Source organism: Solanum lycopersicum, chromosome 6 (genome assembly GCF_036512215.1).
Source record: "Solanum lycopersicum chromosome 6, SLM_r2.1".
Taxonomy (NCBI): domain Eukaryota; kingdom Viridiplantae; phylum Streptophyta; class Magnoliopsida; order Solanales; family Solanaceae; genus Solanum; species Solanum lycopersicum.
The window spans coordinates 50043017-50055908 of NC_090805.1; the positions used below are offsets into that span (position 1 = coordinate 50043017).

General features: G+C 29.1%; 3 protein-coding genes across 3 annotated transcripts; 1 reads left to right on the forward strand and 2 right to left on the reverse strand.

Annotated features, from left to right (window-relative positions):
• The first annotated feature begins 4177 nt into the window (after positions 1–4177).
• Positions 4178–8145, forward strand: LOC101264434 (phosphoserine phosphatase, chloroplastic). The gene is made up of 7 exons (XM_004241144.5): positions 4178–4522; positions 4848–4980; positions 5068–5172; positions 6139–6232; positions 6667–6816; positions 6900–6953; positions 7125–8145. Exons 1-7 carry the CDS (start codon positions 4297–4299, stop codon positions 7248–7250), a joined length of 888 nt encoding a protein of 295 aa, XP_004241192.1. The 5' UTR covers positions 4178–4296; the 3' UTR covers positions 7251–8145.
• Positions 7424–8212, reverse strand: HSP17.8 (17.8 kDa class I heat shock protein). The gene has a single exon (NM_001279116.2). The coding sequence runs from the start codon at positions 8083–8085 to the stop codon at positions 7621–7623; it is 465 nt and encodes a 154-aa protein (NP_001266045.1). The 5' UTR covers positions 8086–8212; the 3' UTR covers positions 7424–7620.
• A 3517-nt stretch (positions 8213–11729) lies between these two features.
• Positions 11730–12476, reverse strand: LOC138349016 (17.7 kDa class I heat shock protein-like). Its single transcript, XM_069298849.1, has one exon. The coding sequence runs from the start codon at positions 12348–12350 to the stop codon at positions 11886–11888; it is 465 nt and encodes a 154-aa protein (XP_069154950.1). The 5' UTR covers positions 12351–12476; the 3' UTR covers positions 11730–11885.
• Positions 12477–12892: the final 416 nt, after the last annotated feature.

Here is a 12892-nt window from a genome sequence, read left to right on the forward strand (position 1 = left end):
TTCATTATAATTAACTAGTGAAACTATTCGTGCTTCGCGCAATTATATAAAATATTTATAAGATAATAATATGAAATATGTAATATTTAGGTTAGTATCAAATGTATGAATAATATTAATATCTCTACTCGTCTGCGATATCATAGACTTTTTTAAAACATATAAAATATATAAATAAATGGAATAAGAGATAATATGTTGAAATAAAAATATATTGTATTAGATTGAAAGTATTTTATATGTTTTAATTTTCTATATCTTTTGTAAGAGTACTAATGTTCTATCTTTTGTAGCAGTACTGATATTCTGTTCAAATTCTGTTTTTGTCAAAACAAAATTGATTTTTTTAAATTTTATTATTACATTTGCTTATTATAATTTTTTAAACATTAATTAAATATTTATAAGATTTACGAAAAAATAAAACATATAAAAGTTATGAATAATATTTAATATCAATGTTACAAGCAAGATGAAGAGACATAAGTTATAAATAATTCAAATGTATAATTTTATTAGACAATAAATGTATTACTAACTATATATTGATTTTGTTTGTAAAATAAATAAATAAAAATAAGAGGTGAAAATACAAAAAAATGAACAGAGAAAATATAATAATTGGTGATTACATAAAAATTATAAATGCATTTCGAAGCAAAAAGAACGACAAAAAATGACATCATGAAAATAATATTTTATTTTAATTACTTTTTCTCATTAAAATAAAAATGAAACTAATCATCATAAATTTTTTTGTTGTTGTTAAAATGAAATAATTATTTTAATTTTTTTCATAACAAAAAGAAAGTAGAATACTAAAGGATCAAATGATTAACATTGACAATATAATACATTTAGTTAAATTATTTATATAAATCAAAATTTAAAAAACTCTAACAAAAGTAACTAAGTTGTTAATACAATTCAAAGTGAAAAAATAATCTCTAATTATGCTTTATTTTTTTTCCTTCTACCATCTTCCTTTGCAAAGAGATCCGCCATCATGTTTTGATCCATATGTCAAGCTCTTATTATATGCAACCAACTAAATCATATACCAATCAAAAATAATTATGTCAAAAGAAAGAACGAAATAAAACTATATCTAATGTATTTGTATATTATCTTTTCAATAGTACTAACAATATTAAATAATAATTATTTCTAGAAATCTAACAAATATTATATCAAACTATATTATATCTCGAAAACTAACTATTAGAAAGAGCAATTGCATACAGACAACACATTGTTAAGAATTACAGAGATTTTTTTAATTATATTTACTTGATAAGTTATAATACAAACATAAAAATATATATTAAGAGAACATGTCTTAGTACATAAAATAAAAAGAAAGACTTTAGAATGAAATATATCCTACCTTCATATACTTTTTTTTTGTTACATGTTAGTTAATTTACAAAAAAGTATGATGAAGAAGAGAAATTATAACTTTATATGTGGATCTTCATTAAAATAAATATGAATTTATGTAGACAAAATAAAGGAAATAAAAAAATAAGGACTTGAGAATGATATATTTGTAAACATCATGTATTTTTTTTGTTACATGTTAGTTTCATTTACAAACCAAATACTAATTTACATAGACAAAAATAGAGAAAATAAAAAATAAAAATTTGCAATGAAATATTTCTTACCTTCATATACTTCTTTTTTTGTTACAAACCAAACCTATATGATGAAAAGAGAAAGGATACTTGTGAATGTGAATCTTCATAAACTAATATGAATTTATAGGCAAACTAAAGGAATACCATAAGACATCATAAACTTATGAGAGTTATGAATATTATTAAAAGTAAAAATTAAAGAGGGGCAAGTCATGATTAGTAACTCCTAGTGAATAAATTAAAAAATAAAAATAAAAATACTTAAAATGTAAAAAAATAACATTATGATTTCATGATTAGAAGAGAGATAAACAAATAGAGAAAAATATAGAGAATTATAAATGTTTCTACATTAATAAAATATTTATTTGTATAAATAAAGTCATATATTTTTATGATAAAATAATTAATTTAAATTTAAAAAGTCAAAAATAAATAAATTATATTTCTCCTTTTATTATAAGTGAGATAAATAAATAAAAAAGATGAAGAGGTTTTGTTATAAATGATTCTCCATTAATAAAATATTGATTGTAATAAATTTTAGTAATCCTTTTTATGATATAATAATTAATTTATTTTAAAAAAAGCCAAAAAAAAGAGAAAATAAATAAATGCAAATGGAGGCCATAGAGAGGTGCCACATCACCTTGTCTATGGTCCTCATTTATATATATATTGATTTTTATATATAGATAATAAGTCATGACATTAATGTAAATGTGTTACTATTTCTATTTTAATACACGAGTATTATTCTTAAAATAATATTTTTAGCCAGAAAATTTGATTAAAATGTGGTCAAAACAGTAAAATAACATATTTTACACTATGTCACTTTTAATTTTTCGATAATTTTTACCTTTAACTTTAATACTTTTTGAATACAAAATGAAAAAAATCAAAGGATAATATAGACTTTTTAAATTTTTAGCCAAATTTCTGACCATTTAACATTACTTTTATTCTCATTCTAATACACTTTATTCAATATCACAATAAATTTAACGATCAAATATAATTTTACAAAAATAATATCATTATTATTAATACTGTCTATTTAATACTATAATTACAAGCTTAACCAAACGACCGAAAGAATTGAATTATAATTTTGCATGTGATATTTGACAATTAAAGGACAATAACTATCATCATATTCAGTAGCATAACAAATTGGGTAAAACTAAATGATGTGCTAATTGTACACCGTGCGTGTACCATTCAATCAACGCAGCTAATTAATTGATTAAACTGACCATTAATTTGTGTTAGGCATAACATAATACTCCCTCGGTTCCATATTAGCTCGATTACTCTTTTTTATTGTTCAAAATAATTAAATTATTTAAAATTTAAGATGAATGTTTGAATTTTTTTCATATTTAATCAGTCATTTAATGAAATTTAATATTTTTTACGATATAAATTGCACTAAATTGTAATTTTACTAGGAAAAATCTGATTTAAATTATGTCCCTGACTATTTTCTTAATATATATACATGAGCTCACAAATTCAATTAATATGAAATAAAAAGAATATATTTTTCTATTGGAAGTCAACAACATGAATGGTATTTTGCGTTGAAAACTTTGATGATTTTTTTATTACATTTTTGGTTATAAGCTGATAATAACGTCTCTACAAGCAATTTTGATGGGCAAAATTGAAATACCTACAAAGGAAAATGTTGTCCACACATAAGTCATAAGAAATTTTTTGGATAACCAACGACTAAAAAGATGACTTTATTATGTAAAATGTTTTCTATCAAACCAAACACATAATTGACATTTTAAAAGTCATTTAACAATTAGGTTATAATAAGTTAATTTAGTATAGATAGCAAATATAAGTCAAGGAGGTACATATAAATTGGCTCGAATGTCTTTATTATAACAAATAAATAAACAAATAAAGTTGCATAACTTCTTCAGCGAAAAATATAACTTGTTTGAAGTTATGTCATTAAAATAGTCATGAAATTATGATTTTCATTTATAGATTAAAAATATAAAATGTAAATATCTAAAAAAGTTAAAGGGTATATTCACATAAATAATAATTTTAACTTTGTATAGACATATAATTTTGAACTACTTGTCAACCTATTTTTGCACATTACTTGAACGGGGACAAAAATTTTCATAATCCAAAAAAATACAAAAATTCTCTATCAGATGCTATCGGATATATCCCATTCCCTCTAAAAAACACTCTTACCCCTTCTCAGATATATTTCTTCCATTGAGTAATGTATCAGAAAATCAATCAATAGTGCGGAGAGTTATGAGAAATTTAAAACTTTTACAATTGGGAAAGCTTTTGGGATATGATATAATTAGCTACCGAATGTATGAGATTCCGAAAGTACCAAATTGCTAAAATCACATGGACCTGCTTTAGATAGTCCAATGGGCTCAGCCCATAAGTATCCACATCATATTTAACAGGCCCTTTCTTCTTAAAAAGGTCAGGCCCAAATGATTTCGGATTCAGGCCCACTACTATAAGAACTGTACTCCGAGATACCCACCAACTACTCGATCAGCATTTTGAGCAAAAGACAACTTTAACTTTACGCAAAAAGATTTGATTTTTAACGACACCCATCTCCTATTTTTGTGAAATTCAAGAATATTAAGGTGTTTCAATGGAGAGGTTGATGAGTTTTCAGGCGAATTCTGTTCATGCTGTATCAAGACGGCAAAGCTCGGTACTAGTTCCTACATTTTCTCGAAAAATTAGTAATACAAGAGTTTCTGTTCAACCAATTGGAATGGTGAGGAATTCCAAATTGTTTAATTCCGTTGTTGCTTCAGTTCAGCCAATTGGAGCCTCTGCTGTAACCCCTTTTGACAACACATTGCCATCGAAAGGTAAACATCAGGATCTGAGATTGTTCTTCGTAGGGCTGATAAACTAAAATTTGAATCTTGTTTTCTAAACTAGATGGGGCTAATCTGTTTTGTTTTGTTATAGATTGGTTGTTTTGTGAATATTTACTGTCATGCTTGTAAAATGAAATGAACCCGAGTGAGCTGAACCTATGTAGAGGATTCATGTAGCTGACCCCAGACTAATTTGGGATTTTGATGATGCTGATTGATTGGTACCTGTAAAACGGAACACGGGATAGGTTAAAATATAGATGGAATTGGTTGTAGTATTGTGGCTGACTGATGGTGTTTTGAATCTTGTTAGAGGTTCTTGATGTTTGGCATAATGCGAATGCTGTATGCTTTGATGTGGATAGCACTGTGTGCATAGACGAGGGCATTGATGAATTTGCGGAGTTTTGTGGTGCTGGAAAGGCTGTAGCGGAATGGACTGCTAGGTTAGCTGCTTTTTTGAATAATGGTTCTAATATAATGTTAAATGCCTTGGGATTGAATTCATATCCTATTTATCTTGTCTTTTTCAGGGCCATGAATGGTTCTGTTCCATTTGAAGAAGCATTGGCAGTTCGTCTTTCTCTGATTAACCCTTCATTATCCCAACTCCAGGATTTTCTTAAGAGACCTCCACGGTAACAATGTGCCTTTGATCACCTATGCATATAAGGTTTTCCATTTATGTGAATTATTGTTACAAGTTTACTTAGATGAAAGACAAAGAAGTATTGTGTCACTCGAATTTAAACCCCTTATGGAAAATTGAGGTTAGTTGTAAAGATGAATCTGCTATTGGCCTTTCATTTAGGGATCGTGATCATAACTGCCAACCTAGTTGATTTAAAGCTTTTGATTAGTCATGCTATATGGTCTCTGGTATCAGTTTCTTCTTCCATTTGAATTCTTAAAAGGCTTTCTGTGTTGATGGTCAGATGTTATAGCTCTCTGGTTTAACGAATCACGATTCAGGTCGAGACCAATTGAAGGCATGTCCTAATTGGCACCAAAAATAGTGGTTAATAATTTCTATGAAGCAACCAACACATTTGGAAGCAGTTTGATACAATTTAAAATGCTAGGTGTTTCTTTCATAACCTTTGGAAGCTGTAGCCTCTTCGTAGGATCTTTAAGGGATTAGCAGATTCTATGAGAGGCCTAGTCAACAGATGAGGAAGTTCATCAGCTCAAAAGACCTAATTCTATGTCAAATTCGAAAGCAAATAACTGTTACAGTTAATTGGTTCCGAACTTCATTACTTTTATTATTTGAACCATCTGTTAATTTGTGAAATAACAAAGACATACAGTTTCGCGAATCAACTTTCAAGATGTTCACTTAGCAAACTTGTGCCTCTCTACTTGCTATAATCTCATAATATAGAAAATGCTAATGGAAATTCCAGAAAATTTATAAATTTTAAAGTGAAAAGACAATTTCTTTTAGATAACAAAGGGATTCAAAGGTATCTGGACTAAATCCGTCAATGTCCTTACAATTTCTAAACAAATCAACTTTCATCCGGTATTCCTTTGAATCTATCTGGTTGCTTACTTTAGTCAGCTTAAGTTGCTGAAATCTTTTCTGGTTTTTCTTGGTGCAGACTTTCTCCTGGCATTGATCTATTGGTCAAGAAGCTGAAGGATAATAATAAAGATGTTTATCTGGTCTCTGGAGGGTTTCGTCAAATGATCAATGTACTTCCCTTGTTGAATTGTTTAGTTTACGGTTAGTTTTATTTGTCTATCTTGCATTCTTGCATCCATATAGACATATCAAGGATATAAGGTTGTGACTTCTACACCTCTTGTAACCATTAAGAAATTTCGAACTGTTCTGTGTGAGGTTCGAGCTTCTTTCTTAGATTCTCCTATTCTTGAATCCTGAGTACTATTGGCAATTTCTGAACTTCAATTTGCCAAAATGCTTTCCGGAAGGGTGGCAGTTAATCTTTTTGGTCATGTTCTAGTGTACATGCTGCCATATGTAAGAATAGCTTCCTTTCGAGAAAAATGGCTACCTTAATTTGTCATCATCCTATCTCCCTATCGTTTGTGTCACCTTTTAACTGTGCTTATCTGCAATTTGATGTATTGCTTATATATTTGCTAACTATAATTCTTTCTCAAAGCCTGTTGCATCAATCCTCGGAATACCACTTGAAAATATCTTTGCCAATCAAATACTCTTTGGGAGCAACGGAGAATATGTTGGGTTTGATAAAAATGAGCCAACTTCAAGGCGTGGCGGAAAGGCTACTGCAGTTCAACAAATAAGAAAGGTTGGTGTTAGAACTGTTGGTGATGTACTTGTTTATTTTAACACACTTTTTGAAGATGCTCATAAAACTAAACAATGTTTCAGGCTCATGGATACAAGTCACTAGTGATGATTGGTGATGGTGCTACTGATCTTGAGGTGAGTAACTAATATCACCAACTCTTATTGCCCAATTGAAATGAAAAAAGAACGATCACTGTGTCTTCGTTTGAAATTTGCAAACACAAAAAGTCTGCAACTCAGTTTTCAGTTTCTTCTTTGTTGTTGCAAACTCTGTTTAACATTTTTGATCTCCATTTTCTGTTGCAGGCTCGTATGCCAGGTGGTGCGGACTTGTTTATTTGCTATGGCGGAATTCAACTACGGGAATCAGTTGCAGCTAAAGCTGATTGGTTGGTGTTTAATTTTAAGGACTTGATTAATTCATTGGTGTAATGTGCTATTGCATCTATACTCTTCCATATCTATTTTGTTTGTGAAGGCTTATGCAGCATTAAATTTCTGTGTTGATGTCATTTCGTTTAGGTAGAGCAGAAAATGCCTTATATCAGACACTGAAAGGTCATATCGATTGGCAGTTTAGCGCTTATTTTGAACAGATTGCAGAATGGCACCAGAAATACTATTATTAGTAGTAATACATTCTTTCACACATAAGAGTTCTCAAGGAAAATACATCAAACAGATAACAACCAACTAGTAAAACGACTCAGCGCACAAGACACAGACAGAAAATAAGTAAACTCAAAATCTTCGACAGTACACACTTGACTTAATACTACAGGTTTGTTCCCAACCAGAGCATTTAACCAGAGATCTCAATGGACTTGACCTCAGGCTTCTTCACCTCTTCCTTTGGAACAGTAACAGTAAGCACTCCATTCTCCATAGACGCCTTAACTTGATCCATCTTTGCATTCTCCGGAAGTCTAAATCTCCTCATGAATTTCCCGCTGCTTCGCTCCATGCGATGCCACTTATCATTCTTATCTTCCTTCTCCACGTTCCTCTCTCCGCTGATCTGAAGAACCCTATCCTCCTCGACTTCCACTTTGACTTCCTCCTTCTTAAGCCCTGGAAGATCAACCTTGAACACATGAGCTTCTGGAGTTTCCTTCCAGTCTATTCGTGTGTTGGCAAATGCAGAGCTCTCCCCTGAATTGGTACTTGGGAAGCCTAATTCCCTGAATGGATCAAATACGTCAATTGAAAATGGATCGAACATGCTGCTGCTTCGTCGATCGCCGAAAATTCTTGGGATCAGAGACATTTTCAGTGAACTTTTTGAGAATTTTCTACGTTTTTTTGCTTGCTTGCTTTCGATTTTGATGGTTGATTGAAGAGGAGGTGGTAGTTATTTATAGCTTCATTAGAGGAGTGTTTAGCAGTTTCTCCATACTTCTACTATCCACAGAGACATTTCTAGATATTCCAAAAGCAGATGTGGAGAAGTTTCTGGATAGGCCCATCACACAATTGAAATATCGAAATTGGGCTTGTTTTAGAGCCCGTGTGGATGGGCTTAATAAAATCAGCTTTAAAAAAAGGAAAAATTAGTAAACTAGTCAAAATAAATAACATATTTAGTAAAAATATCTATACTTTATAAATATTAGCAATAATGTCAAAAATGTCATTATTTTAAAAAATTTATGTGTCCCAATTTTCTTCCTATTTTATCTCTCTTTTTTAATTAATTCTATATATCCTTTTTTTTAAAAAAAAATCATTTTCTCTCGTATTTATCTTTTCAAATTGTTAATTCTCTCTCCCATTTAATTTTTTCTCTCTCTCATGATTATCTTTTCTGATTTTCCTCCAACATTCAAGTTGCAAATATTTTTTTGCCATATATTTTGGTTGTTTTTTTAATCCAAAATTGAATCAACAAGAATCCCTTTGATTAAGGTATCTCTAATCTCTATCCTATTTTCAGATTTTTTTCTTATTTTATTTTTGTTTAAATCTTAAAAAATGTTGTTTGTATTTTTCAATTTCCGTTATGATTTACTCTCCAATGGCTGAATCCAAGAGGCTTACTAGAGGTATTCATCTTAATCAATCAATTTCTGGTGATTTTTCATCCTTTAATTTATTTATTACTTAACAAATAGTGTATAATGTATGATCCGCTGCTGTAGAATCTTTGTCTACTTGTGAGGATCTTGAAAAAGACGACGAAGATCGGATAGTTTTCGAACAATTTTCTATTAGTTTGTTTTGTATTTATAGTTATTTTTTAGAATTTGGTATGCTTTCTTAATTTGTATTCAAATCACTATGTATACTATCAATATTTGTATTTACTAAAAATTTCATGTTGCATGGTTTATGAATCTTGTATTTGTCCCTAATTTGTATTTATCCAAATGTATGTTAACTAGTTATGTATTTTATTTATAAGAAGAAGAACTTTCTATTAGTTTATTTGTATTCGAATATAAATACAAATAATATACATATTGGAATGAATACGACTTAGAAAAGGAAACAAGATTTTGAAAAGAAAAATAAATACACAGTGAAAAATATATACGAATACAAATATATTTTTTAAATAGCTACATTTTATTTGACATATATATTGGAATGAATACAAACTAATAAAGGTATGTCAACTGAATTTGACATTTTTTTCTAATTTGTATTTATTCTAAAGGTATGTTAACTAGTTATGTATTTTATTTAAGAATGAGTACACCAAATATTCAATTATTTCTTTTCAATTTTATATTTCATTCACTTTTTCATCATACTAATTTTTTGTATTTTATATATTATTATACAAAATTCTAAATAAAAACTAGAATAAATAGAAATACAAATAAAATACATATTGAAATGAATACATACAGGATTTTTGAAGAAAAAAATAACTATATAGGGAAAAAATATATGAAAATACAAATATATTTCTTAAATGACTATATAGATAAATTCGGCATACCTATTGGAATGAATACAAACTAATAAAAAACTATAATAAATATAAATAGAATATATTGTGGAATGAATATAATTTTAAAAAGATAAAAATTCTGGAGAAAAAAAAAACAAAGTTTGAATTTTATTTGAAAATGTAACTAATGAGAAAATTAAGGATGCTTGCCTTTTTTTTGAAATATTCCCCCCTTAATTTTCTCCTTTTTGTTATTAAATAATTATATTCTTTAAATAAAAATAAATAATAAAAACATAAATAAGATACATAACAAACTAAAATGGCATTTTTACTAAATATTGAAATTGTTGCTAATGAGTCCTCTTAAATGCTAAAATATTGACATTTTAAAAAATTTCCCTTAAAAAAATACTTTTGAAAGTGCCGAAACTTATTTTTAAAATAGTTATGCGTTTGGATAAAAGTACTGAAGTTAAAAAAAAAAGTTGTTAATGTGTTTGGCAAATAAGTGCTGATAAACAGCTTTTTAAATCAAAATGTCTGAAATACCCTTAAAAGTTGTTAACATAATAAAAGTTAATTAATTTATATTTTACAGCCATAAATAATTATATTTTGCTATCATTCACATATTACTTTCTCATCACAAATTATTTATAAGAGGAATATAAACTTATTATAGATTTTAAAGATATATAATTTGAATAGATTAAAGAACGATTCAACATTTTATTTTAGTTTCATCCATAGGTAATAATAATGTCTTTCATTCACATAAATCTTTATTATCACAAATTATTTATAAGAGGAATATAAATTTTTATTTAAGTTATATGTGCAACTTATTTAACATTTTAATAATATATAATTTGAATAGATCACTTGAAAGATTTAAGATTTATTTTTTCATTCATTAGTAATAGTAATTGTCTATCATCCACACATGAAAAGGGAAAAATTGAAGATAGAGATGTTAGGGTTATGTAGATAATTTGGAAATTGTATAAAAATATTAAGAGCAAAAAGGTAAAAATGTGGTCAACTTAAAACAGCTTATAAGCTCGAAAAAAAAAGCATCCTACCCTAGCTTTTAACTTTTGGCTTAAAATAAGTTTTTTTTAACTTAAAATAAGTTATTTTGAGTATTACCAAACAGCTAAATAAGTCAAAAATCAACTTTTAAGTCAGTTTGACCAGCTTTTAAACTGAGCCAAACAGGCTCTTAGGGCCCGTTTGGATGGGCTTAATAAAAGCAGCTTTAAAGAAATACTTTTAAAAGTGCTGAAACTTATTTTTAGAATAAGCAGTTATGCGTTTGGATAAAAGTGTTGAAGTTATTATGTCAAACGTGAAAAGAGAAAAATAGAAGAAAGAAATGTTAGAGTTGTGTGGGTAATTTGGAAATTGTATAAAAATATTAAAAGCAAAAAGATAAAAATGTGGTCAACTTAAAACAGCTTATAAACTAAAAAAAAAAAAACAGCCCTATCCCAGCTTTTAAGTCAATTTGACCAGCTTTTAAACTGAGCCAAACAGGCTCTTAGTCGGCTCAATTCAACCAGCTTTGTTCTTTACAACGGCCCACAATCTGCTATTTTCTGCGGATCCTTCCTATGATAATATGAAGGAAATATAATATCGAAACACAATTTAAAGAGATTTCTGTGACCAAAAGTCACACTCATGATTTCTTGCCAACGACAATAAGACAATATATCAACTATAAAGTCCAAATAATAGCTAAACAAAAAGCCATATCCAAATTTTGAAGGGTGGAAAACACAACTATATATCAATTAATTCATCTCATGTTGTAATGAAAAAAATAAGGAGAAAATTACATAAACAATTCATAATAATCATTAAAAATAATAATTATTTTACTTCAAGTATTAACGAACTTGATTTATTTGTTTTGTTTTATTTTATATTGGATTTGTTTTGTTTTATATTGGATTTGTTTTGTTTTAAATGAATAATGTTTATTACCAGAAAAAAACATAAAAGAGGAATTTGGAACAGACTGAAAAGGGTTAGTATTTCATATCTTGAACATCAGAAACAGAGACAACTCAAAACACTTGAATACAAAGACACAGCAACTTAAAATATCCAACTGATTATTTGCTCATACATCATATACTACCACTTAACAAGCAAATGAAGTTTTAACCAGAGATTTCAATAGACTTGACATCAGGCTTCTTCACTTCTTCCTTTGGAACAGTGACAGTCAGCACTCCATTCTCCATAGAAGCCTTGACTTGATCCATCTTTGCGTTCTCTGGAAGTCTAAATCTCCTCATGAATTTTCCACTGCTGCGTTCCACACGATGCCAAGTGTCGTTCTTATCTTCTTTCTCCACGTTCCTCTCTCCGCTGATCTGAAGAACCCTATCTTCTTCGATCTCCACTTTCACTTCCTCCTTCTTAAGCCCTGGAAGATCAGCCTTGAACACATGAGCTTCTGGAGTTTCCTTCCAATCGATTCGAGTGTTAGCAAATGCAGAGGTCTCCCCTGAATTGGTACCTGGAAAGCCTAATCCCCTAAATTGATCAAATACGTCAATTGAAAATGGATCGAACATGCTACTGCTTCGTCGGTCGCCGAAGATTCTTGGGATCAGAGACATTTTTGGTTAGCTTTTTGAGAAATTTCTGTGTTTGCTTACTTTTCAATTTTTGATGGTTGATGGAAGAGGAGCTTGTAGTTATTTTATAGCTTCATTAGAGGAGTATTTGGCGCTTTCTCCACACTTCTACTATTAGACATTTCTAGAGCCTAGTAGATGTTCCAGAAGCAGATGTCGAGAACATTCTGGATTAGGCCCATTACAGATTACAACTGAGCTATGGAAATTGGGCTTCCACTGGCCCAAGGACTGTTCATTACAACGGCCCATTAACTTTGTTTGTTTTACGAAGAGGGCTAAAATATTACACAAATAGCACGATCACCACTCATATCATGGACAACGTTTTTATAAGATGGAAGTCAAAAAATTAAAGTAAATGTGTGCTATTTTTGTAACGATGAAGCACCGGCTATAATTGATATAAACTTTGGACGAAATGCAAAGATAACTCTTTTTGCAAATCACAAGGATATTTTGGACCTTATAAATAACCTAACACTCTCAATTATTTCAGAGATTTTTAGATCGAGTTCCCTTAA